At 40.2% G+C, this 27805-nt stretch overlaps 1 protein-coding gene across 2 annotated transcripts; it reads right to left on the bottom strand.

Annotated features, from left to right (window-relative positions):
* Positions 1 to 1322: 1322 nt before the first annotated feature.
* LOC101712634 (cytochrome P450 2B4) lies at positions 1323 to 26783 on the bottom strand. 2 transcript variants are annotated; one of them, XM_004874253.4, is made up of 9 exons: positions 26553 to 26783; positions 19454 to 19616; positions 19161 to 19310; positions 17539 to 17699; positions 16841 to 17017; positions 16151 to 16292; positions 14727 to 14914; positions 14395 to 14536; positions 1323 to 1542 (listed from the first exon to the last, which is right to left on the bottom strand). In XM_004874253.4, the coding sequence occupies exons 1-9, from the start codon at positions 26721 to 26723 to the stop codon at positions 1352 to 1354; spliced, it is 1485 nt and encodes a 494-aa protein (XP_004874310.1). In that variant the 5' UTR covers positions 26724 to 26783; the 3' UTR covers positions 1323 to 1351. The 2 variants fall into 2 exon arrangements, with proteins under 2 accessions (XP_004874310.1, XP_004874311.1); XM_004874254.4 differs by having other exon boundaries at positions 14395 to 14472.
* Positions 26784 to 27805: the final 1022 nt, after the last annotated feature.

The raw sequence follows: 27805 nt of genomic DNA, 5'->3' as shown, positions 1-27805 counted from the left end.
TGTCTGGCCCTCTCCTCAGTTCTTGCCACTACAAAGACCACCCACCCTTCAACTAAATGTATAATCCTAGAGAATTTCCTTTGTTTTGGGTTCAATTTTTATGTGAGTTCACTGAAGCAGGTTCACCTACAATAAGATCCTCCTGTTTTCTAGGGGTCTCTCCAGTCTGTTAAATTCTGCAACAGGAGAAGTCACTCAGAATATGTGGGAGATGCTCTCATAGAAAGGGTGATCAGGGTTTGATGGTTTATTTGATTCTCAGATTGAAAGCAAAATATGAGGGAATCCATGGTGTCTGTATACAATCACACAGCTCAAGGGATTGGCACTGACAATGCCCTTTCACAAAGAACAAAAGCAGTGAGAAGCAGCTAAGGAGGAGAATGAGGGAGGTCAAATGCAGCACATGACTGCTGTCTTCAACATCATACAACTTCAAAAATGTGATGTAAAGTTTTTTAAAAAAATAAGCAAAGATCACATTTAATATAATTCCATTTATATGAAACATCCAAAAGACCAAAATTAAGTTTATTGAGACAGAAATCATATTGCTGTTTTCTGGGGCTGGGTTAAGTGGAACAGGGAGTAGCTGTTTTATAACTACTGTAATTTTTGGGAAAGTAAGAAATATGACTGAACCTAGATAGTGATATGGGTACAACCTCATACGTGTACTAGATAGCGCTGAACTGTGCACTTTAGAATGTTCCTTTTCATGTTATGTGAATCTGATCTTCATTCAATGATGCCATAGTGAATAGTTGAAGGTTTATGACCACAATATGAATTTGCTCCTCAGTTTACTAGCATTGTGACCTCAGGAAGCTAATGCCATTGCCTGGCCTCTGTCATTCATCTGTAAAAGGGGCATGACCCATGCACCCATCATCTGGGGCTATGGAGAGGGGCACTCCTACACAGAAATCTTTAGTCCAAAACAAAGGACCACAAGGAGTTGACAAATTCTGACTGTGCATGTTTTCGGCAAGGGAAATGTCACTCAGCATGAGCTGTATCCTGGGAGGCAGAACGCCAGAACATCTTTGAATCAATTTTCCCTTTTAATCCCCCAGCTTCTAAATATAGACCACAGAAGGGGCTTGATTATGACTGATCCTGTTCTAAGTTCTGCAACTTTACTCACATGGGAAAGGAACACAGCATAGAACTTTGAAAGAACTGCAGTAGTATGGCAGGAAGACTACAGAAATAACTTCTACATTGAGTAGCAACCAGGTATGGCTAAGGATGCTGAATCACAAGAGGTGGCTCAGATTCAGGAAGTGAGGGACCATTCCCTACAGAGTTAAGGCACTTAATGACTCTGCAATCCTTTATTCCTCTTTCCTCATTTCACATTACGGGGGAGAAACCGAACCTCATATGTTGGGGGTACTTTGCCCAAGCCAACTTCCTGCGGTGTGAGGTCAATGCCCTGAGGAGCCACTGTGCCGGAAATGGAGAAATTCTGAAGGATGGTGGTGAAGAAGAGGAACAATTCAACACGGGCAATTCCTTCTCCAAGGCAAATACGCTTCCCTGTGGACACAGAAGATCACAGGTATGAGCCAGGGTGATATTCTTTGACTTGTCACATCCCTAGGCCCAGACACCCATGGACATTGGACAGGGTTGACCTTTAGTCTGCAATTTGGAGTGGACTTGGAGGAGGTTCCCAATCCTTCTGATACTGGGTACAGATATTTGAGTGGATATTCCCTGTTTACTTCTCTAGGAGATACAGTAGTTTGCAGTTTTGTTAGATTTCCAAAGGATTCAGGGGCCCTATAGGAAATAAGGACCCATTTTTGTGTGTGAAAGTAGAAATGTCTGTGCACCTCTATGACTTAACATTTTTGATGTTCTGCATTTCTCCTATGAGGAGAATATTTTCAATCTTGTAGAGCTATTGAGGGCTATTGAGCAGGTTGGGTTACTATTCATAAGAACTCAGTCTGCTACCTGGGTGATATTTAAAAATCTATACTGTAGTAGCTGTTTTGTGATTTTTCTGGTTGGTAGAGTGTTTCTGGGAGTATATGCCTCTCTCTCTTTCTCTATCTCTATCTCTGTCTGTCTCTGTGCCTCTGTCACTGCCTGTCTCTGTCTGTCTCTGTATGTGTGTCTGTCTGTCTCCCTCCTTCCCACTCCCTCTCCTTTCCTCCATTCCCTTTCTCTCTATCTCAAGTACTTTTCTGACCTCAACCTGAGATCAAGAACTTTATCTTTCATACACATAAAGACCTAAATTGGACAGAAAATTATAAAAGACTCTGATATACATGAGGTGTGACCTATGGCTGCACAGAATTCTCAGAGGTGTAAGGTATCTCTACTGGTATATAAATCATGGGATTGGAGTAGAATGAGAACAAAGGGAGCCCAAAACTCAGAGAGACACTCAGAGAGGCTCTCTCTGAACTTCAGTGCTTCTTCATCCACAAACTGATGACCCAGAGAAAGCCATGCCAAGGATAGGTGTCTGGGCATCCCATGTGACTTTCAAATTGTTGGAATATAAAACCTCCATGGAGGTATCTGGGGCAGTGTCCACTTCCTTTTGACATATCCAGAATGTAGAAGTTATGAGCTTATATGTAGTCAGGGAAGGCCCTAATCTGGTTGTTCTCCTGGAACTGGTTCTGTCATCCAGATTTATTCAAAACATCCTGCTGCCTTCGCTACATCCGTCTCCATCCCTTGGACTATTGACTTGGACTCTCTTTGGTTATCTTCTTGGCATTTACACTCCTTTGGACAAGTTTATCTTTTTTCCCATAGGAGTCTGCCTTTGTCTTTGTCTGTATCTATCAGGCCCCATTTCTATGTCTTTTATTTTCCTCTTTTCTTTTCTGCTTCTGTCCTCTTAACTCCCTGTCTCTATTTTGATCTGATTAATTCTCTCTGTCTCTCTCTCTGTTTCTCTCTCTCTGTCTCTTCCCACTCTCCACTACTATGCTGTCTTTTTCTCTGTCTCTTTGTCACCCTCTCTTAAACTCTCTGTAGCATTTTGATTTTTCACTATTACTAATGTATATTTCCCTATCCTTACTTGTCTACATCTCTGCTCTCTCTAGAATGAGGATAAAACTAATGAGTACAGGAACTGAACCTCATCCTACAACTCCACTGTTCCCAATGCTCACTGAAAACAAAGTGAGGGAAGAGGCCATTGCACTGGGTCACTGAAGTCACTGATGAAACTCAAGACCTAAGACTTGTTACAGGGGGATTCCTTCTTCCCAAAAGGTAAGAAAACTGGACTTTGTTGTTAGGCAAGGGTAGAGCTTGATAAATTTCATCTAAATCTGCCTACGTATATAGAAAATTGCAACATAACCCAATATATAAACAAACTGCACCTGACTTAATAATTTATTCTTGGAACAGGTACCCAAATCTCAGCCAATCATACCAGTCAGCCTTCTGGCAATCCCAGGCTACAAACTGCTAAGATGTGTGCAAATAAGGCAAAAGCAGAGCTGAACCTATAATCTATTTCTGTATATCTATTTCTTTCATGTGTATAAATATTACCTGCCCATGCTCCTGGATAGAGCTCTCTCAATCGTTGCTGTTTCAGATTATTATCCAAATACAAGTAATTTATCTGCTAAAATAAACTCTTCTAAATTTAATTTCTCTAAAGTATCTTTTAACAAGTCAGAGTAGAGATTAGCAAGGAAAATCACTCAGATTGTCCTCTCTGCTACCAACCCCTCTGAGCATCTTCCTTCTGCTTGGTTCAGCTCTTTCAACCAGGCCCAGGAAATTCATGCAGCCCTAATAGAAGGGAAGAAAAGCACAACCCCAAGCCCATAAATATATGCTAAATGAACAAATGAATGAATGAAATAATATAAATCATAGCTGAATAAATTATATCAACAGTGGTGTAGAAACTTGCTCTACTCTATGGAAATGGCCAGAGACAACAGGCTACTGTTAAGAACACAGATATGAAAGCAGTCAAATAGCCTGGCAACATCTATGCATCTATTTGCTTTATCCCCACATCTTCCAGCAAAACCAATGGAGGGAGAAAAGAGTATGCAGAGGAAGGAGGCCATGTGTCCCTGTTCTATATCCATCATCCAATATCCTGCTATCAGGGTATGGCAAGGGCTTCATTCCTGCCTGAAGAATCAACCTCATTTCTAGAAAGGGGGTTAAGATGGTTGGTGTAAGATGATTGAAGTTTCCTCCCCTTTGAAATCACAGAGACCAGTTCGTGGATGGGCAAAATACTCTATTTTGTTCAAAGAGACCATGATTTCAAAGGATCGTGAAGGAGCTGGCTATGCAGAAGTACAATGTGAAGATGGGCAGTCCCAGAATGCTGCCACCATTTTGCTACCTGGAGTTGCTAAGGAGGTGTGGAGGGTATTGAGATGCCCGGAAGAACCAGAAGATGATATCATTTCTTGGTGAGATGGCTTGAGTCATGGACTCAAACCTTCTCTGAAGACTACTTATTTGGAGGTTTTAACTATGTGAGTCAATAAACCTCCCTTGTTGTCTAAAGTACTGTAGAGGCATTTTTCTGCCATTTGCAAAAAAAAAAATCCCAATTAATACAATGAATCTTCTTCTCTACATGTTGGATGGAATGCTGCCAATTTTCTGACTGGGAAATAAAATTCAACTGAAATTGCTGTCTGAGACTATCATAGATGTGAGATCATAATCTAGAAAATGAACTTCTAAAACATTTTGAAAGACCTTGATTCAAATAGATATTGGTTACAGTGGCATGGGTTCTACTCTGAGTGATTTTCTGTAAAATCCTACTGAAGTTTTTTACTTTGAGTATTTCATTACTTGAAAAATACTGCTTAGCAAATTACCAGAAACTTTATATAAAGTATTAAGAACAATTCATGTAGTATTTCTCGGGGCTTTATACCACATCAAAAGTAAGAAACATTAGACTTGACTAAGAAATTTAAAAGATATACATTTGAAATAACACTACCAATTATTGGAATCCAAAAGACAACTCCATATGTGACCAAAAACAGAAAGTTTTTTCAATAAATAAGTTTTTAAGTTGAAATGCAGAGAAGATAATATCTATCTTTGAAGATTAATGAGTATAAGCATGAATATTAAGAGAAGAATAAAAACCAAGTAAGCTTTGAAAAGCACATATAAAATCTTACTATGAAGGTGTAGATCTAAAAAGATTGGATTCAAAAATTGGAGGAATGATAACTAATGATATTCTCTGGTTTGTTTGATTTTACATGATTCAGATATTGAGTCTATATCTGATCATGGTCATACTCCTAAGTTTGGCAAGCTTAAGGGACAAAATCAAATTTAATTCATCTGCAACCAAGTCATAATATTTCTTACTATATTGTCAGATAATATATTTGATTCATAGTTTTCTTCCAATAAGAATCTTTGAAGTTGAGTAAATATTTTTTAAATCTACAGGAAGTTAAATTACTAGAAATAAAAAATTAAGAGCTATTTCTGAGCTCTATGTACCATAAAAAATATATATATTTGTAGACGTATGGGTATGCTCTTTTTTATCAGTATGCTATGGTGAGATATTAAAATAAAAGTATCTTTAGGTGATAATATTTGGCCACATAACTGGAAGAAAGTAAGGTTAATGCAAGAAGAGATTGAGAAATAAACTGGTTTTCATCTCCATTGTGGTTTGAGTCTTGTTTTACTGCCTTGTGTTGAATTTAAATTTATCTGGAAAGATTTCCACTTAAATGTTGGACATCTGGTGCCCCAGAAGGTGGCCCAAATAAATATGATTTGTGTTTCCTCGGTTAAAAACAAAACAGGCCAGAGTACAGAATGAGAACCTGGACAAATGAATGTATCAAGATCTTCCATTTTCCTCAGTGCTCCAGGGTAAATTCAAACCCCTTTTTCAGCTTTCTAAGCTCTTCCAAACTGAGCTTTTCACCTTGTCTCCTTTCCTAAGCTACACACCAGATCTTTTTACTTTCTGCAAAGCACAATGAGGACTTCACCTTCAGTCTCCAGGGCTTTGCAGTTATCTCTACCTGGAATGCCCTTCCCAGTGGCTGATTGATACTCACACATGAGGTTTCAGCCTAGAAGCCATTTTCTTAGATAAATGTTTCTTCATCAATGTACCAAAATTAGTATTTCTTATTTTGTTGCTTCCAAAGTCACCTGTAGAGCACTTATTATTGCAAAAAATAGTAATTGCTCTTGTAAAAATTTACTTTGTTCTATGCAATTCTAAGTCTAGGGTGTGTATTATGTCATCTAATTACATCATCATTTGTGACTGTTTGATGAATATTGATCTCGCCTACTGCACTTTACATTTCTTGGGTCGGTCACTATTTGATTTGCTTAATGCATTCTCTTTAGCCTTCAGTACAGTACACTCTTTAGAGCAAAGCTAATAGATGAGACTTGCTTGCCACTATTCTTGTTTTGTTTTGTTTTTCTTTTTGAAATTAGTACATGTTTGCAGTACATGAAGTTTACTATCATCTTGAGGTGTGGGTCTGTGTACACAATATAGCTTGGTTTTTTTTGGTCCCCTTCCCCTTCCCATCCACCTATATCCCTGCTCCTCCCCTGTTTTCATTCTTATTAATATTATTAACCATATCTCATTTTTATGACCATAATGTTTACATTCATTGAGGTTATTAGGTTCCTGTACATGGTGTATTTTTATTGTACTTATTTCCCCTTTCCTTCATCCTCTCTTTTTGCCCTTGGTCTCTGGATTTGTTCCCATTCATAAGAGATCTACCCTCTTGTCCTCTATTCATCTTTTATTGTGCTCTTTGTTTGTCCTTTGATTTACTCAAGTGAGAGACACACATACTTTGTTTTGTTTTGGTTTGCTTTGGTATTTAAAAGAATTTGTTTCTCATGTAGAGGCCTAAGACCACCATGGCCAAACTAGAAACTTTCTGCAGAGGCCAGCTGCTCCTAGAACACAGTGGTTGGTTCAATGATCTTAATCTGTCCTGCATAGGCACCAGGGGCCATATAGGAAGCTCCAGAAGGTAGAGCATTGGTGAACAATGGAGAGAGGGCCTGCCCATCATTGCTTGATGAAAATTAAAACCCACTGGAAAAGTGAAGAAAGTCTCTGCAATAAAGGATCACCAGACTACAGTGGTTTGTAAGTTTATGGGATCAGCACCTCCCACCAGAACCAGGGCTCACTTCAGTGGAAAGGACAGCTAGAACCTGCAGTAGAACTTTGCAGAGTTCAATCTTGTAGGAGGTCAGGGAGTTCCACTTGAGCCTTGTATCCAGAAATCAGCCTGATTCTCAGTGGAATAAGGCTGGTATGCTAAAACTAATGACTTAAATCCGTACAGTGCTGCCTATGTTGTCTTCCATGACAGCAGACACATACCCTGAAGGAGACCCCTTTTTTTCTCTCTCTTCCTCCATTACTCTTCTTCATTTCTTTACTTCCTTGTTCCTGTTCCTCTGTTATTTAGGATTTTTTCTCTCTCCTCTCAATTCTCCTTATTTTCATAGGAAAGTGAATACATTTTCTAGCTTTCATGTTGTTGTTAGTTATTTCTGTTCTTGTCTTTCTTCCCTTTCTCTGTCTTTTCCTCTTGTCTTCACCAATTTTCCAAAGTTTGTGTGATCTTCCTGTGTCCTCTAGACTCACTTCTAACTTTTCCCTCCCTTGCTATCTCTCTATCCCTCCCTCCCCAACTCCTTCTGAGTCCTCATCCTGAAGGGTAAATTTGATATAGTGAAGGGCTTATTTACTACAAACATATTTTGGGCTGGTCCTTGATTTTGATCTAGTACAAATGGTTATAGGTGCCAGATTAATAGCTACCACAATTTCTCATTTTCTAAGCTGTATTTGATGCTATTGTCGATACTGAATGTATTAGTTGTGCCAAGGTGTCTTGATTGTTGTAACCAGTTGTCGTCCCTGGTCTATTGAAAACCAGATTGTCTAAGTCATTAGAGATTAAAAACCTAAATACCCAGCTGTACACGGAAGTCACCTCTGAGAAGTAATCATTCCTTAAGGTTCTAAATACTAGCAATATGGATACCCACAATGAGCAATATGGAAGTACCAGCCCACGATTTACGCCAAAAACATGAACCAAAATAATACAAAATAGAATACACCTAAACAATCAGCAAAACCAGACTCTCAGTTCACCAAAGGCAAATTATGGGGCAAATGAGGTGGACAAATCAGATAATCAACCACCTGGACAACCTGAACTGATAACATGAGAAGTACCAAAATAAATGAACTAGGCTCTAGAAAAATTCAAAACAGAAATAATTTCCCAATTAACTACAGAGATGGTGAGCAAAATGAAAGACATGATTAGAGATTCTAGAACAGAAACAGATAAAAAAAATAGATGATCTCAGGAACATGATTGAAACCATGAGTGCCCAGCATAGGAAAGAAATGCAAACCATAAGCACTCAATATAGGAAAGACATGGAATCCATGAAACAGATTCAAACAGATATCCAGGAGATTAAAAACTCCAGTGAAAGTATTCACAGCAGAATGCACCAATGTGAAGACAGAATATCAGATATAGGAAACAGGATTAAAATTAGTGACCATAAAGAGAGATTTCTTAAAAATAGTAAGGGACCATGAGAAATTGATCCAAGAGCTGCTGGATGGCACAAAAAAGGTTGACATAAGAGTGATAGGAGTCAATAAAAAAGCAGGAGAAAGTACAAATGACATTTAAAAAATTGTTCATAGAAGTATTGTCAAAAACTTCCCAAGCAGGTAAAAGAACTTGACCCACAGATAAGTGAGGCATAAAGGTCTCCAATTATCCATGATAAAAAGTCTACACCTAGGCATATAATAGTGAAGATTCCAGAAATCCAACAGAAGAACAAAATATTATAAGCAGTTAGAGAAAAGAAACAAACCACATACAATGAAAAGCCCATCAGAATCACAGCACAACACAAACCCTTAAGTGAAGGAGATCCTAGAGTGAAGTATTTCAAGCCCTAAAAAAAAAAAAAAAACCACAAACCACCATGTAAAGGAGAGCCTGGAGTGAAGTATTTCAAGCCCTAATAAAACCCCTCCAACCTAGTTTGATGTATCCTCCAAAGCTATCTTTTAAATTCAATGAGGAAATAAGATACTTCTGAGACAAAGAACCCCTGAGAAACTTCATGAATACCAAACCACCACCCAAAAAATTTGAAACAATATCCTAGAAAAAGACAAGGAAGGTGACAACTCCACAAAGTCCAACAGAACAAAGCCATCAATTAAATGGAAAGGGGAGAAAAATTTAAAAAGGCCCAACAGCAGGAAAATATCATGACAAGGAAAAGTCAATACATATCATTTATAACCATCAATTTTTTTTTTTGGTATGGGGGATCAAACTCAGCACACTGTGCTCGCAAGGCAGGTGGTGGAACCACTGAGCTAAATTCCCAGCCATAACCATCAATATTAATGTCCTCAAACCACCAATCAAAAGAAATAGACTGGCAAAATGGATTAAGAAGAGAGATCCAACAATGTGCTATACACAAGAAACAATTCAAAAAAAATTCATAGACTGAAAGTAAAATGATGGAAAACAATTCTCCATGTGACAGGAATCCAGAAAAAAGGAGAGGTAGCTATCTTATTTACAGACAAAGATTTCTAACCAAAACCAATTGAAGAGAAACAAGGAAGGTTACTACATCCTTGTAAAGGGAACAATCCAAAAGAACAGATGACAATCATAAATATATATGGACCAAATACTAGTGCACCCAAATATATAAAGCAAATATTAATGGACTTTAAAAGTGAAATAAGCACAAATATAATTGCAGTGGGGGACCACAATACCACACTCTCACAAATAGACAGATCATCTAGACAAAAAAATCAAAAACAAATTACTTGAACTGAACCAAACTTTTGAACAAATAAACTTGATAGATGTCTACAGAGTGTTCCACAACATAAAATCAGAATATACATTTTTCTCAGATGCACATGGGTCATTCTCCAAAATAGACCACATGCTAGCTCATAGGACATACTTAAGTAAATTGAAAGGAATTGAAGGGATCCCCTGTATATTGTCAGACCATAGTGCAAGTAAATTGAAGGTCAATAGCAAAAGAAAGTGCAAGAACTTCACAAACACATAGAAGTTAAGTAATCTTCTCCTGAACATCAAATGGGTCACAAAGGAAATGAAAGAACAAATTAGATAGTTTCTACAATTAAATGATAATGCCAATGAGACATACTGGAATCTATGAGACACAATAAAAGCAGTTTTATGAGGGAAATTCATAGCAGTAAATGCCCATACCAGGAAAACAGAGTGAGCTCAAATAACCTAATGCTGAACCTCTAGCTACTAGAAAATGAAGAGTAAGACAAACCCAAATCTCATAAAAGGGAGGAAATTATAAACATCAGAGCAGAAATCCATGCAATGGAGACTAAGAGAATGATACAAAAAAATCAACAAATTGAAGAGTTAGTTCTTTGAAAGAATAAATAAAATTGACAAAATCTTAGCCAACCTTATCAAAAAAGGAAAGAAAAGGCTCAAATTCATATAATTAGGAGTGAAAAAGGTGAAATCACAACAGATCCAGCAGAAATCCAGAGAATCGTAAATACTTACTTTAAGAATCTGTACTGCAACAAAATGGAATACACAGAAGAAATGGACAGATTCCTAGATATATATGAATTAGCAAAGTTGAATGAAGAAGATGTAAAATTTCTAAACTTCCCAATATCAATCAGTGAAATTGAAAATGTAATTAAAAATTACCAGCAAATTAAAGTCCAGGTACTGATGGCTTCACTGCATTCATTTCTTGAATTCTACAAGAAATTTAGGGAACAGCTAACGCCACCACTCAAATTCTTTAATAAAACTGAAAGGGAAGCAAAACTCCCAAATTCATTCCTGGAAGCAAGGTTTGCTTAATTCTGAAAGGAGTGAAAGATCCAGCCAAAAAAGAGAACTACAGGCCAAACTACCTAATGAATATAGATGCAAAAATCCTCAGTAAGATATCAGCAAACAGAATACAGAGGATCATCAAGATCATACACCCTGACCAAGTTGGATTCATCCCAGAGATGCAATGATGGTTCAACATACATAAATCAATAAATGTAATACACTATATTAACAGAGTCAAGCCCAAAAACCATATGATCATCTCAATTGATGCAGAAAAATTGTTCAAAAAATCAAACACACATTCCTGAAAAACAGCCTACAAAATAATGGAATAGATGGTCTTTCTCTCAACCTGATAAAAGCTATCTCTGTAAAACCAACATCCAACATCATACTAAAGAGTCAAAAACTGAAAACTTTCATGCAAAAATCAGGAAGCAGACAAGGATGTCCACTATAAATAATCACACCTATTCAATATAGTTCTGGAAACATTAGACAATTAGCAATTAGACCACAGAAAGAAATAAAAGGTATAAAGTTGGGAAACAAAGAAGTTAAATTGTCATTATTTACTGACAACATGACACTCTACATAGAAGGCCTCAAAAACTCCACACAAAGACTTCTGGACTTAATTGACAGATTCAGTAGAGTAGCTGGATACAATTTCAACACTCAAAAATCAAGAGCCTTCTTGTACCCAAATAACAGACTCACTGAGAGAGAAATTGGGGAAATAATACCTTTCACAATAGGATCCAAAAAATGAAATATCCAGGAATTAATCTAATGAGGGAAGTAAGTAACTACCTTTAAAACTACAACACTCTGAAAAAAGAGAGTGAAGAGGATACAAGAAAATGAAAAGACATCCCTTGTTCCTGGGTGGGAAAAACGTGTATAATGAATGGCCATACTTCCAAAACTGCTATATAGATTTAATGCAATCCCGATTGAAATCCCAACCATATATTTCACAGATCTAGAGAAAACAATCCAAAAGTTCATTTGGAACCAGAAGAGATCTACAATACCAAAAGCAATGCTAGGTAACAAAGACATGACAGGACAGGGGATATCACAATCCCCAACGTGAAACTATACTATAAAGTCACTGTGATATAAACAGCATGGTACTGGCAAAGAAACAGACTTGAGGATCAATGGAACAATTACAAGATGAAGAAAGACCTGCAGACATACTAAGGTACCTCATTTTTGACAAAGAAGACAAACACCCCTCACTGGAGGAAAGATAGCCTCTTTAATAAATGCTGTTGGAAAAACTGGATCTCAACCTGCCAAGGATTAAAACTAGACCCATATCTTTCACCGTGCACTAAACTGTAATCAAAGTGGATCAAAGGTTTAAATATTAAAACAGAAACACTAAACTTGCTGGAAGATAGGTTAGGTAGAACTCTGGAAGGCACTGTGTAGGAAAAGATTTTATGAACAATACCTCAGTAGCATGGGAAGTACCACAAAGAGTCAAAAACTGGGATCTCACTTTTTTTCCCTTAGATTATTTTATTGGTACATTTTAGGTATACAATACATTTACATTTATCATTGGGTACTTTTACCTTTACATGATATATCTTGTTTCTAATTTTTTCCCTATTTCCTGTCCTCATTTCACCCCCTCCCCCCTTCCCATTTACACAGATTTTGTTTCCATTTTTTCCTTTTCTCATAATTTTTGCTTTCCCTTCTTTCCTTTCTCCTACCCCTGCCACTTCCTCTACCCCTTTGGACCTTTTCTTCCTATTTCCCATTATCAATTATTCATTTTAATTATTATTTACACTTTCAGTTTCTCACACCAGAGAAACTATTCAGTATTTACACATATGTGTCCTACTTATTTCACTTAAGCATATGTCCTCAATATGCATGGGATCTCATCTTATTAAAAAGCTTCTGCACTGCAGGAGAAACCACCAACAGAGCTAAGAGACAACCGATCATGGGAGAAAATTTTTATTAGCTATTCCTCAGACAAAGGAGAACTGTGAGAATATATAAAGAACTTAAAGAAAATTAGACTCCCTAAATTTAAAGACTCATTTCAAAAATAGGCATCTGAAATGAACAGACATTTCTCAGATAAAGAATTAAAAGCAGCAAACAAATATATGAAAAAATGTTCAACATCACTGGTCATTTGAGAGATGCAGATGAAAACAACACTGAGATTCCATCTCCAAAAAAAGGGCTGCTATCAAGATATCAACAAATAACATATGCTAGTGGAGTTTTGGGGGGAAAGTTACCCTTCTTCTTTGTTGGTGGGAGTGCACTGGTACAACCACTGTGGAAATCAGTATGGAGATATTTCAAACAACTAGGATTAGAGGTCTTATTTGACCCAGGTATCCCTCTTCTGGGTGTCTTCCCAAACAAATTAAAAGAATCATACCACAGCAATATGTGCAAATCAATGTTTATGGCATCACCATTTGTAATAGCTAAAATATGGCAACAGAACAATTGTCCATCAACTGGATAAAGAAGATGTGGCTTTTTAAAATAAAATGCAGTACACTACTCAGCCATAAAAAAAGAGAAACTAGAGACATTTATACCTAAATGGATGCACATTGAGACAGTACTCAAATGAAATTAGTAGGACATATATGTATAAACACCAAATAGTTTCTCTGGTGTGATAAACTGAAAGTGTAAGTGAGGAACAAAATGTATAATAGATAAAGTACAACATGCAGAAAAATTCCAAAGAGGAAGGGAAGGGGAAGTGGGAGGGTTAGGGAAAAAGAAAGAAGGTAAATGAATAAATATGTGAAAAGGAAAAAACAGAGACAAAGTCTTTGTAAATAGGGAGAGGTGGAGTGTTTGAATGGAGGGCAAGAGAATGGGGAAAAAATAAGAACGAAGATATACCATGTAAAAGTATAAATTACCAAGACCAAATGTCATCATATTGTATACCTGCAGTGTACAAATAAACTTAATGAATAAAAAAATAAAAAATGAGTTTCCTCTTATTTAGAATATGTATTCAGTACTGTGGATTGAATTCAGGGATATGTAATACTAGTCAAGCACTCTACCACTAAGACACATCAGCAGCCATTTTTTATTTTGTTTAGAGATATGATCTTGCTAAGTAGCCCAGGCTGCTCTTGGATTTGTAATCCTCTTACCTCAGCCTCCCAATTAGCTGAGATTAAAGGTGTAAACCAGGATGTGCAAAGGGTCTAGAAATTGTGTACTTGCCAAGGTCCTGCTTACAAAGATGTGCCTTTAGGACATAATATCACACTCAACTCTCCTCAAGGATTGTAGTAAAGATGGACTAGGGTATCTGGGTTAAAGTAAGTGGAATATACTAAAGTGCTCAGTAAACAATTGTTTGCCATCCTTTGTCTCAAGGACAGAATGGGAACCACTCTTGAGTGTCCTGTAGATGGGTAATGGATCAACTTACCTATGGAGAAGGGCATAAAAGCTTCACTCCTCTTCAGTGCCCCCTTGGCATCCAGAAAGTGATCAGGGTTGAAGGTGTCTGGTTTTTCAAAGTGACATGGGTCATGGAGAGCAGTGGTCAGGACTGCGTATATGTCAGTGTTCTGAGGAAATTTACAAGATTAAAAGGTATTGCTATTCCCTGGCCTCCACATGCCGAAACATAAATAAGTAGATAAAGCAAAACAAAACTGAAACAAGCTTTCCCTATTGAGAAACCAACAAAAGGATGAGATGGGGGTTTAGAAAACCAAAAAGGCTCACACAAAGATGTGGGAGCCCAGCTAGGCTCACCTTGGGGATGATGAATCCTCGGAAGTGAGTGTCTTTGGTGACTGTGCGGGGCACACCCATGGGTGAGAGGTCTGCAAATCTCTGAATCTCATAGATGACTGCCTCGGTGTATGGCATTTTGTTTCTGTCATCCAAGGATGGCTGGCGGTGTGAGCCAATCACCTGTTCAATTTCCTTGTGGACCCTCTCTGCACAGAAAGGGAACAATGGACCCACGTCACAAAAGCACTTCAGCAATGACCTTATTTTCTTTGGACCAACCAGCCAGAGAAACCTAACAGAAAGGAGTTATGCCATTCATACCCTTGAAGCAATCAGCTGTGGTTGGGGAAAGAGGGAAAAATCAACAAGAATGCTCGCTCTTTAAAATCTAATGAATGTTTTAAGTTATCTCTCCACATTGACAGCTACACACACACACTAACACACACACACACAGACACATCCCACAATTTTGCATGGAATTTTATATTAAGATCTCCAAAACTCCTCCTTTAAAATGAAAAAGAAATGCACTATTTATTATGCATGCAAGTGGGTCACTGCTAGATCCTAAAGATTATAACAATGGAATAAGTCAATACGTTAATCCATGAAAAATTGGATGATAAAATGAGTCTATCAATCAATGAATCATACCTTAAATCGAAAGTTTGATGCATGAATATGAGCAAACCAGTGAATGAATGTGTGTATTTAATATATCAATCATACATAGATTGAGAAACATATTAATAAATGGTTCATAAAAAAATCAGTAGACTCCACTAGTGGATAATCACATGAATACTAGATTTATAGAGGAATGTATTAATGAATGAAGTAGTGAAGGTATGAATAAATAAATAAATGGATGGAAGGCTTAAATGATAAATAAATTAGACATGGATTAAATGAGTCATTAACTGAATAAATGAAGGAGTGATGGATGAATGAAGCATAAATTGAAAGGCAGCTGATGAAGGAAAATACGTAGTTCAGCAGTAGATGGATTATTAAATGAGCCAATGAACAATAATTCAATGAGCCATTGAATCCATGTCAACTAATTCAGTGAACTACAGTGTTCCAAGGATCAGCTCATGAATCAATTAATTGAAATAAATGAATGAAACTACATATTCTTAGATGAATAATACATAAAAGGATCAGTAATTATACAGGTGAATTAATAAACAGATGGAAGGGTGGATGAATGGTTTAATTTTTAAGTGTAATGGGAAAAAGCAGTGGAAAAACAGGTCAACAGATTTTTCATTCACCTGTATATCCCCAGGACTGGCTTAGTTGGGAGCTAGTCCAAAGCCTGTAGAGTTCCTGGTATAATTGGCCAGTGTTGCCTCTCATCCATAAGGTCCTCCAACCCACCTCTGCAGGACAAAAGGGGATCACAAGACCTTCCCAACTGGCTATCCCTCACTCACCAGTGACATGGGGATATTTGAGCAGAAACAGGAAGCCATAGTGGAGAGTTGTGCTGGTGGTCTCTGTGCCAGCAATGAAAAGTGAAAGAGAGGTCAGGACGAGGTTCCTGTGGTGGAACTCAGTGTGGGGGTCAGACTTGTCCTAGATCCAGAGCACAGAGAGAGGAGAGGGTCAGGGAAGACCAAAGCCTTGGTGCAGGAAGGGTCACCTGTCCCTCTGAGCACCCGCCCTATATTTCTGAGGCTCAGGTATCTGGCTGCTTTGCACATCTTTGTCCTTGGCTTCTCCCACAGCCCTCTGTTTTCCCACCCTCAGCTTTTCTTTATTCCACGTGGCTCTGTTTGCACCTCTCTTCATCTCTTTGGCTTGTTGGTCACTTTTGGTCTCCCCATTCTATCTCTGCCTCTGGGGGTCTTTTCTCTTATTACTTTTTGGTCTTTTGCATTGACTTTCTCTCTCTGTCAGTCCTTGCCCCCTCTCTTTCCATCCTCACTTCAGTCTTTCCTTCTTACCTTCTCCTTCCTTCCACTTCATCTTCCTTTAGCTTCAGCTTCTCCTCTCTTCCCTTCCCAATTCTCTCCTCCCTGTCCTCTTTTCTTCTTTCCCTTCTTTTACTCTCCACTTCTTTGCTTCCATTCTGTTCACCTCTCCCTCCTCCCCTCCTGCCCCTTTCCCTCCCCAGATCTCACTTTCTCCATGCGGAGCAGGTAGGCATCGATGAAGTCTCTGGGTGCACTGGGGTCCAGGGTTTCCTGATGTTTCTCCACACTGTGGCCAATGAAAGTGAGGATTTCCTGGAAATTTTTGTAGATTTCTCTGTGTGTGCCAGGAAAGTGTTTCAGGATGCTGGAGTAGAGCTCAAACACCTGCAAGAAGGAAAGGGCAGTGAGGCCAACCTGGGGCTCAGTTAGCAGATCAAAGAGCTAGGACGCTGTCCTGAGCCCCCAAACCACTTCAGAAATCACTATCCCTCCTTCTCTTTAGCCTCTAAGTTTGCATCTCTCAGGCTCTTTCATACAGATGACACACACACACACAAACACACACAAATACACACACACAGTGTTTTGTCTCCCAAAATCTACCTCTATCCTTTATTTTCATTTCTCTGTCTTCTCTCTTTTCCTCCCTTCTCTCTTCCCCAAGCCTTCGTTTTCTTTCTCTGTCCCACTTTATTTCTGCACCCATTTCACTCCCCTTGCTTTTTCTCAGATTCTTGGTCCTTGTTCACTTTTCCACATTTTGGTTCTCAGGGTTCCTGTCCTTCTGTGCTGTCTCTACCCTTCTTCCACCCCTATGAATATTTCTGGGCCTCCCCAAAGCAGACCATCATTCTCAGTTGCCCTGGGGGCTCCCCTCATGCCACCCTCTTGCTTCCTCCCCTTACCAGGCTGGAAAAGGAGCTCATGAGTGCAAAGGTCTGATAGATCAGGTCCATCAGCCTCAGGAACTGTTGGTCTTTGTAGTCAAAGCGTTTTCCAAAGACAATGGAGCAGATGATATTGGCAGTGGCAGGCCGGAAGAAGAACAAGGGGTCCACAAGACCTCCTGGGGGGAAAAGCAGCAGTTCACAGGACAGACTCAAGAGCCTGGGGAGAGTTTGGCTGCTGCCCGCAGTGACTACCATGGCTCAGTAATAAAAGATAAGAACAGCAATAAACACTGAGATTCAGTGGCCTGACTATGTGCCAGGCTGTATTCTATGCAATTCATGTGTTATTTTAACTTAATTTCCTCTACAACATTGTAAGGAAGACATCATTTTATTATGACCTCCATGTTACAGATGGGATGAATGATTAATTGTTAAATGATTTGACCAAGGTGACACAGGTACTCATTACTGGGGCCAGGATTCAGACCAGGAAGCCCAGAGACAGAGCCAGGGCAGTTGGTCCTTACTCTACATCTCACCCTGGGCCCCAGCTCCAACTCTGTAAGGGAATAAAATTAATCCCCAGGGCAGAGGGGTGCAGCAGTATCCAATCAATAGCATGTGCAAATTTAAAAGCCCTGATCACTTCATCACTTCATTCCTACCTCTCACTCCCTTTCACCTCTTTTCCCTCCTCCAGGGCTTGGATGAGAGGGACAGAGGCTCTGAGCCCTAGAACATTGGATAGGTGTCTCTCTTCTCTCCTCTCTCTCTCCTTCCCATCATCTCTCTGTTTCTGGGTCTCACCTGTCTGTCTCCTGTCATTCCTTTGCAGACCTTGCCCAGTGTATTGCCCGTCTGTCTCTAATTTTCTGTCTCACTTTCTCTCTGCCTTTATTTTTTTTCTGCCATTCTGAGTCTCTACCACTGTCTCGTCTCTCTTTTACTTCCTTTTTCTCACTCTATATCAGTCTCCTCCTCTTTCCCCATCTCTGTGTCCATGTCACCTCACTTCCCTCCATCTTTCTTTTCAGTCTCTCTGTCCCTATTGCTCTCACCAGCTTCAGACTCCCCAAACATGATGAAGACCAGATATGAAAGAAAGGATGCTGACCACAGAGCACAGTCACCTCTACATCCCTGTGGCAGAGGATCCAAAAGGAACTGAAAATTCTCCCCAAGAGCAGAGGGCCCACTGGCCTCTTTGCTCACTGCCTGCTCATCAGCACTTCACTGAGGGAAGGAAAACACAGTTCATCATTTTCATGTCTGCTGTTCTTGGTTTTTCCCTTTGATTTCTTTTACAGGAGGCTTTTCTTTGCTTTTGATGCATACAATTAACCATGAATTGATTTCTGAGGACCCAAATGAATAGCATCATTCACTCAGCCTCTTTCTCTGAGTTGTTCTTGGACATTGTAAACCTCACAGCTCCTTCCCTGGCTATCTGTGTTGCTCTGCTGCTTGTCTCTGTTCATTTCTATTCCATCTCTTTCTGTCCCTATCACTGTCTGTCTCTATTTCTACCTTTCTCTGCCCATTCATACCTCTCTGTGTTTCTGTTGCTATGCACCCGGCCCTTCTCTCTGTATGTTTGCCTTTCTTTCCTACTCACACCACCCCTCAGGACTCACCCTGGGATTTCCGTAGCTCCTCCACCAAACACTGAGCCTCCTCCTGAATCCGCTCCTCCACGCTCCGCTTTCCCATCCCAAAGTCCCTCATGGTGGCCAAAGTGAATCTCCGAAGGACCTTCCAGTGTTCTGCACTGGCCGAGTTAAAACCTAGTGGTTGTAGGGGAGTCAAGGAAGGCAGGGGAAGTTCACGGAGGTGGGATCCCTCCTCACCTTTCTTTTCCTTCTCACACTGAACTTCTCCACGCCCCATCCTCGATTTCACCCCATCCCAATGCCTTTGAGATCCTCACTTTGTCCCTGGAAGACAGCATCTATGGAAGCAATTCTCCCCCGGCCAGAGAAAGCCTCAGCTTGGTCCACCAGGGCCTCCCGTATGGTGTCTGTCCCACAAAGCATGACCACGGGCCTCGGTCCCAGGTACAAAGTGAAGACATCGCCATATTTTTTTCGGACCTGCGAAGCATACCCATGCCAGGGTTCCTATTAGTCAGCATTCTCACTGGTTGTTAAATCATTAAAATGCTTAAATACACATAGGTAATTAAATGCCACCCCAAGGACCTTGGTCGATCCTCAGTTCCCTTACTTCCTTCCCAAGATGCAGCAACTAAAGTGTTAATCAGGACCCAGCCAGGCTCTGCTTCTAGTGGTTGGGCCCTAAGCAGTACAGCTGTTTAAATATTGCTAATCTCATCTTAACCCATACCCTTGATTTGGTGCACATCTCCCTGGTACCTCACCCAACCCAAAGAATCCTTGTGCCCTATATTCCACCTGCATTCTGATCCTAAATAATTTGCTGGGAGAACATCTCTGACTCACCCTCTTGGTAGAGGGGAAGTGAAAGTAATGGCCCTCTAGCTCTCATCAAGAAATTTGAAAAATCTGATTGGTACAGCCCCTTGAGAAATGGATAGACAGAAAAGTCAGCATTCGGCATCTGTGAGGAGTGGATCTCAGGGCTACCTTGGTTACCAAAATCCTTGGTAATATTTGCACATAACCTATATCCTTCATTCTGTATACTTCAAGCCATCTCTAGATTACTTGTATCTGATACAATGGGAAAGCTATATAAGAAGTTGTACTGTATTTTTCAAAATATAATGGCAAGGAAGTTGTACATATTCAATAGAAGCATAATTTTTTCATGTATTTTCAATTCAAAGCTGAGGTAAAACCACTGATATACAAAGCCAGGTGCATTTATCGAAACTAAACAAAGGCATACTCAGCAACTTTACCACCAAATAATTGCTCAATAAAAATGTGTACTAGTTCACCAAAAAAAAAATCCCCCAAAGTCAACCAGAATATTAATATAAACCTTCTGAGTAAAATGATCATCAACATGTGGAATAGTTAAAATTTCACACAATGGCATTATTTTGCAACAATGAAAAGGAGCCCACTAGAGCTCTAAGCAATAATCTAGATGAAATTCACAGCCATCATGTTGAGTGGAAGAAACTTGACATGAAAACAAGTTTGGTTTATATTCACTTCTTTCAGATAAAGTTCAAATATAGATGAAAGTAACCCATGGAAAGAGGACCAATAGAGAGAAGGACAGCGGAAAGGGATGTAAAAAGAATTAAGAATTGTTATACACATATACCAGGCCCCCATGATAAACTGTGTACTGGAAATATGTACTAATATACATTTTAAAAATTTAAAAACCAAACTATGGTGTCAGAATAGCAGAAGGGCAGTGACTAGAAGGGGATGGAAGGGGTTTCTGGGGACCATCCCTGTTGTCACTTCATCTGCAACATGTCAAGGACATGAGTATGTTGTTCACTGAGTTGTGTATTTGGTGGGATGTTGTCCCATTTCAAAACAACTTGGCTAAAAATTAGTAAAATGGTGACATCTACTATTAAAATGTCTTGCATTGATCTCTGCAAAGCCTTCTCACTGATTTCCCTCCTTCCATTTTCATACCATTTAAAATGGTTTTACCATCCTCATTGTCATAGGAATCCTATCAAAATGTAAATTGCTCAATTTCCCTAACCTCTCCAAGCCCTCCATTGCTCCCATGTCATTGAGAATGAGATCAATGTCTTCCCTATGGTCCACAAAGTCCTACATTACGTGGCCCCATCTCTTCTCTGTTTTCTCCCCCCACCTCCCCCTTGGCTCACTCTGATCCAGCCTCCACACTGTTCCCAGGCTTTTTCCTGTTCAGGTTCTTTCAACAACAACTGTTCTCTGTGCTGCGAGCCACCTGCATATTTCAGGGTCTCTCATCAAAAGCAAAGCAAGACAAAGTCTTTCCTTGATCCCTCAGTCTAAAATGGCTCCCACTACTTTCTAAAATATCATGCTGCTTTATTTTAACCATAGGTTTTGTCTATCTAACATCACTGCTTCTGTTTATTTCTTGCTTATCTGTCTCTCCCAGTAGAATATCTGTAAGCGTAGTCATCATATATGCCTTGTCCAAGATGCCATATCATCAATGCCTAGAAAATTCCTCAGCACATAGAAAGTGTCCAGTAAATTATTACTGAATTGGTGAACAAAGGAATGAGTGGATCAAAGTAGCACTTCCACACAATGTCTCATTTAATCCTCACAGCAACCTTAAGAGTCACATGTTCTTAAAAAATAAAATAAAATAAAATAAAAAAAACAAAAAAAAATTAAAAAAATAAAAAGAAGAGTCACATGTTCTTATTGTCACCATCCTACAGAGGAGCAAACTATAAGCCTGTAACACTAAAAGGATTTGGAAGCTTATCAAGGAATACAAAAGTAGTGGTGTCACCCACCCCAGAGCTTTCCATCATGACACAAATATAGTTTTGTCCCCCAGCCCATTGTGCAATCAATCAAATGGCAGATTGTGGATACCTAAAAGCTCCTTGGAGAACCCATGAAAGAGCCCTAGGGGGTATGTATAGCTGCAGTATTTTATGAAAAAACACGTGTGGCTATTTGGAGCGGAGGTGGCCCACAATTTTAATCAAACTCTCAGAAATTTTAGTGTCTTCAGATTACTAAGTGGCTTTCCTCTAGAAGGACTGTGGAGACAAAGAGACCTCCAGACCTACAGCTGCTGGAGCTCAGCTTCCCTTCTCCCTGTTAGGCTACCTGTGAGTTACTATCTTCTGGTGTTGAGTTGCACCATCTGTCCATTTCATGCTGATATAACAAAATGCCCAAGAGTGGGTAATTTACAAAGATCATAGTTTCTTTTTCATGTAGTCCTTGGAACCTGGAGGGCCAAGGTCATGGGGGCCTGGACATTGTCAGGAATTCAAGCCCAGCCTGGGCTACATAGCGAGACCTTGTTTTAAAAAACACAGCATATAGTGGGCACCTGACCTTATCTGAGGATCACAAATGACTTCTCAGGAGAAATGATTCTTACCTGGACATCTAAGAAACCTCACCAGTGAGACAGTGGGGCTGAACACTAACCAAGGGACAGTCCATAAAGGATCTCACTTTGCCCCAAGCCTTTCCCACAAGAAAACCGAAACGTTTGCTGCAAGGAAGAATGGACAATGGGGCAATGCTGTGCGTGGTGCTGCACACCTGTATCCAGTACTTGAGAGGCTGGGACAGGAGAATCACTGTGAATTTGAGGACAACCTGGGCTACATAGTGAGTTCAAGGAGCCTGCATTACAAACCCAGATTCTCTGTGAGAGAATAGATGAACCAGAGAAGCCAAAGGAAAAGCAAAAGGAAGGGCAGAAACATCAAAAAATAAAGTTTTGTTTTTTGGTTTATTTGGTTGTGGGGGATTTTTTGTTTGCTTTTTTATTTTGTTTTTGCTTTTGTATTGCAGCTTTTTGAGACCTGGGCTCTATTGTAATTCAGATTGGCCTTGAACTCACTATGTAGCCCAGGGTGGCCTCAGATTTGCAGCAAGCCTCCTGACTCAGCCTCCCAAAGGCTGAGATTATAGGAGTGCACCACCACACCCAGTTTAAAAAAATAAAATTTCAAAGTTAAGAAAGATCCACCTCCTCATCAAAAAAGGACTACATAAGACACCACTTTACCAACAAGTGTTTTATGGCCAAAATTGAGTTTCATAATGAAGCTGAAATAATCCCCAAAGAATGGCATTTTAATCCATAAAATTGTTAATATGACTGCAAACTATTTTTTCAAAGAATTTATTGCCATCTTTAATTCACAAGAGTCAAAAAACTACCCTTGGTCTGAAATTATTTATATTCTTCTAACCTGAAAAATACCCAGAACCATAACTACACCTCAAAAACCTCTCATTTCATTGTATGGTCAACCTACAGCATGACAAGAAACTTTAAAGCTTTATTTTGAAATTGTAGAAAGTCGATTGTAAAATCCAAATGTGAAGAGTTGTTAGACACTATAGGCTGTCTGTCTTCTTCTGCCCTTGAACAACTGAGTTTCATACTACTTACGACCATTGACTGTGGTATATCTGCCAGTTGACTTGAGTAGGAACTGCCTAGCAGATTAAGAAAGCATAGTTCTGGGTGTGTCTGTGTATGACTGAGATGTAGGCCAGCAAACTGAGTGGGCAAGACCCACGCTAGATGTGGTAGCATCAACCAATAGCCTTATAGCCTGGGCAAACTAAAACGGGAAAGAAGAAAGAAGGGTCCCTGTTTCAGGAGAGCTCCAGTCTTCTCCATTGCCTTTGGAAATCAGTCTCCAGTTACTTCAGGCTTCTAATGCACTTGCACTGGCAACTCTACAGCAAGCTTCCAGACCTTTGACTGTTGCTGTGTCCTTAACCTTGGTAACACCCACATTTGGACAAAAGTTCACACAGCCACCTTCCAGACACCACAGCTACCTGGGAGAGCAGGCCTAGGCTTCCTGAGCCACAAACTAAAGCCTCCAGAGAGTATTCTGAGACGCAGGTCTGCACACCCCAGACTGGTGAGTCAAGCAGCTTGGAGTTGAGCTGACCTCAAGAAGCTGAGGTGGCCAGCAGAACCTATATGTGAGCCAAGCTCCAGACTTCACACACGATGTGCCAGAGAGATCCATGCTGGTTGTTTCAGGAGATCAAGCTTAGCATTCAGTCTTCTATCTGGATCAGTTTCCTTCTCTTCTTGCCTGTTTCATGTATACAATTTGGAAATGCTTTGAGTGTGTCCTCCATGGGTTTATATGTTGAGGGCCTGGTCCCCTATGTGGCCGTATTGAGAGGACGTGGACCCTTTGTAAGGAGGGGCCTATAGGAAGGTAATGAGATCATGTGGGCAACACTCTTAGAATGGGTTAATGCTGGTCTTTCAGAAAGAGCTAGTTCTTGAGAAACCAGGTTGTTACAAAGCAGTGCCACCTCACATGTTTGGAGCCTTTTACATTATGCAGGTTCCCTATCTCCTCTTCTACCATGAGGTGACACAGCTAAGGAAGCTGTCACCAGAGGCTGGAAAATTAGCACTGATGGTCTTGAACTGTCTGCCTCTAAAACTGTGAGCTAACTAAACCATTTTACTTTATCATGTCCCAGCCTCAGTTATGTTTTCATAGCAACAGAAAATAGGGTAAGTTGCCAAGAGACTCTATTTTGCCTACCCAGGTGGACCACTTTATTGCTTACTGCACCCCTTCACTTCAGCCAATTCTTCATGTTGGTACCACAGTGCAGTGCCTGTGTCCTCTCTGTTGTGTGTACCATGCTCTCCCATTCACCTGGGCCTCCTTCCTCACCTTTACCCCAACACCCATCGAGAATAGTTTCATCTCCACAGTCTTTGTCACTCTCCCAGTGTTTAAGGGTCCAAGTACCTCTTATATCAACCTTTTCTGGGCCTTCAAATGATCTTAAGATATATCTTGTACAGGTACAAATTCCCAATGATGAATGTACTCATAATGCATATGTAAAATATACCACTAAACTTAATGAATTTTAAAAAAACTCTTATTTCTTCTCTTCTGTTTACTATGACAGAGAATTCTGTCCACAGAATCATTCCTGACACACACACAAAAATAAAAATAAAAAGAATATTATCAATAAATTGATCGTTGATCAGGAAAAAAACCTGTTGATAACAAAGGGCTACGAAGCCTAGAATTCCCAGAGGGTGGTCTCCACAGCAGGAAGGATGAGGAGCTGGGTGTTGCTGTCAGTGCTCCAGCTCTCCCACTGCAGTTAATGCTGATGGATTATTAATAGTTAGGTAAATGGTTAGTCTGGTCTGGTAGTGGAGCCCTGCAATCCTGACCACTCTCAGGGGTGAGACACATAAATTGCAAACTGAAGGCCAGCCTAGGCAATGTAACAGGAACCTATCTGAAAATGCAAAAGGGTTGGCGGTGTAGCTCAGGGCAGAGGGCAAGGGTTCCATCTCCACTACTGCAAATAAACACACGATAAAAGTAGATCCTGAAACCATGTGTATAAAGCAATGGCACAAAACCAAGTAATTTCTGGATTCTGTTTATAATTTATAAGACCTCCCCCTTTTTTGCATTGTATACCTCTATTGTGATCAGAAATTGCTCAACTATAATAAAAACTTTCATCCTGAATATTTACCATGCAATGAAGGAGCCTGATTATATTCTATCAATGACTTTGTTATTCATTAGAATTTCTGTTTGTTTGGTAGCAGGAATTGAACTCTGGACCTTGCATTTGCAAGGCAGGCAGTGGAAACACTGAGGTAAATCCTGGTCCTAGTCATTAGAATTTTTAATAGAATTTACTAATGTAAGTTTGTATTAGCATTTACTGTTAGAATTTTTAATTCTATAAATGAAAAAAATCAATATTTTACCCATTTTTATTAGTATTTCATTTTGGAGACATGGTAATCCGGCTGGCCACAAACTCAAGGGGATCCTCCTGACTCAGCTTTCCAAGTGCTGGGATTACAGGTGTACAGCACCACACTTGGCCTTATCACTATATTTCTGATACAGCATAAATGTGTTCATCATGGGGAACTGGTGTACTTACACATCACATCTTGATCCTGTTTACTTTCCCTTCCTCTCCCCTCCCTGGTAAGCACTCCTTGCTGCCTATGTTTTCTCCCTTTTCCGTTTTGTCCTTGAATTGACTCAGGCCAATCTTTGTTCTCTCTGCTGACAGAAGCAAAACCTTTATGACTGGTACCATCACCCTTTTTTTCTCTTTTCTGGGCAGACACCCAGGATGGGGCCGAGGAGAATGAAATCTACACTTGCTGCTCACACTCAGACAGTTCTGTATGCCCTTTCATCTGCCCCCCCCCCAAGGACCCTGCCCCACACAGTGCCATCAGAGGCAGGACACCTGTGGCAATCTGACCACCATCCTCGAGGAATCAGGACTACATCCATTACACACTGATCTTCCCCACCCACCCTGAACCAGAAAGGAGACTTTGCTCTTGCAGCCCACCTTGGGCCCTGTCCATTTGTGTCTCACCTGCAGGACGGATTTGAGCAGGCCTTTTCTGTTCATTTGTAGAAGGTTCCCCAGGAAGGGGAGAGGACGGGGGCCTGGTGGGAGGTGGCCATGGGCCTTTGGGTGGCCCCTGAACAGGAGAACCAAGAGGCCCATGAGGAGGGTGAGGAGTAAGAGGATGCTGAGCTCCATGGTCCTCGTCTGACTGCCATTAATGCCTCTGCAGCCTGGAACTGAACCATTTATCCTCAGCCTGTGTCCTCACCCAGTTATGCAACTACATTTATGCCCCACCTCCTCTTTCATCTTTATCCAGGAGTGTGATCTTAGAAGAGAGTTACCATGATGCCCATCCTTCCTGTTTGGCAACTCAGTAACCTACTCAATCCCAGCACTTTAGCCCCTCCTTAGACATTGGCAGGGATACTGTGAAAGAGATGACAGGGTGCACAAGACTATGCATCTGTGTGCTGGGGTGCATGTGTTGTCAATATTGTGAGTGTCTTTTGTCTTCTTAGTTTAGTCTTTCCAGGCATGCTTGAGGCTATGTATACTTGTATATTTTTCATGTATGAGGGGCTATTGTATATGTCAGTGTTATGATGTTATGTGTATCTATGAATCAGTCCAGGTGTGCTCCTGTGTACATTCTTGCACATGTGGGAGCATCTGTGTATTGATTTGCTTTCACACGTGAAGGTATGTTTGCATTTGAGTAGTGGAGGTAGTAGGGACTTCCCCACCTGCTGATGAGTCTGGATGTGCTGGCTGCACTTGTTCTGGTGTATGTGTGCATCTGGCAGCCAGTCTTTGTGAGGCCTGCAGAAGTCTAGTGTCCACCTCTACAGTTTCCCACTCACACCCTTCTCTGACAGCCACAGATGGGAATGATGAGAAAACAGAATGTGGGAAAGAGATTCATGGGTGGTGAGTCCCAACAGTAGAAGGGGAGTGGGTCCTCTTGGTTTTCAGTTGCTCCCATTTGTTCTGGGTGGTTCTCACCAGCCCTGTGGATATCTACATGATGCAGGAACCCCCCACCTCTCTCCCTCTTTCTCTCTCTGACCAATGTATCTGTTTTCTCTTTAGGCCCTGAAACCCTTCATGTCTTATTCTGTTTTCTGGTATAAGAGAATACCAGAGGCTAGGTAATTGATAATGAATCAAAATTCATTTGAGAAGGATTTGTCCACATGCTTGATGAAGAAGTAGAAGGACATATTGAAGGCCATCAAGAAGTGCCGACAAAATATGACTTGGAAAATTGTTAAATC

This window comes from Heterocephalus glaber, unplaced genomic scaffold (assembly GCF_053883595.1).
Source record: "Heterocephalus glaber isolate CG9 unplaced genomic scaffold, H.glaber_assembly_v1.0 deba00001002, whole genome shotgun sequence".
Classification (NCBI taxonomy): domain Eukaryota; kingdom Metazoa; phylum Chordata; class Mammalia; order Rodentia; family Bathyergidae; genus Heterocephalus; species Heterocephalus glaber.
The sequence above is the reverse complement of the archived record's forward strand: the minus strand, read 5'-3'. Positions and strand labels throughout refer to the sequence as shown.

Excerpts from the sequence above, each read along its gene's own strand:
- LOC101712634 (XM_004874253.4), bottom strand. The coding sequence starts at position 26,723 with ATGGAGCTCAGCATCCTCTTACTCCTCACCCTCCTCATGGGCCTCTTG. Across the intron at positions 19,617-26,552 it reads TGCTCAAATCCGTCCTGCAG|GTCCGAAAAAAATATGGCGA; the intron begins GTGAGACACAAA and ends TATGCTTCGCAG. Across the intron at positions 1,543-14,394 it reads TTTTATGCCCTTCTCCATAG|GGAAGCGTATTTGCCTTGGA; the intron begins GTAAGTTGATCC and ends CTGTGTCCACAG.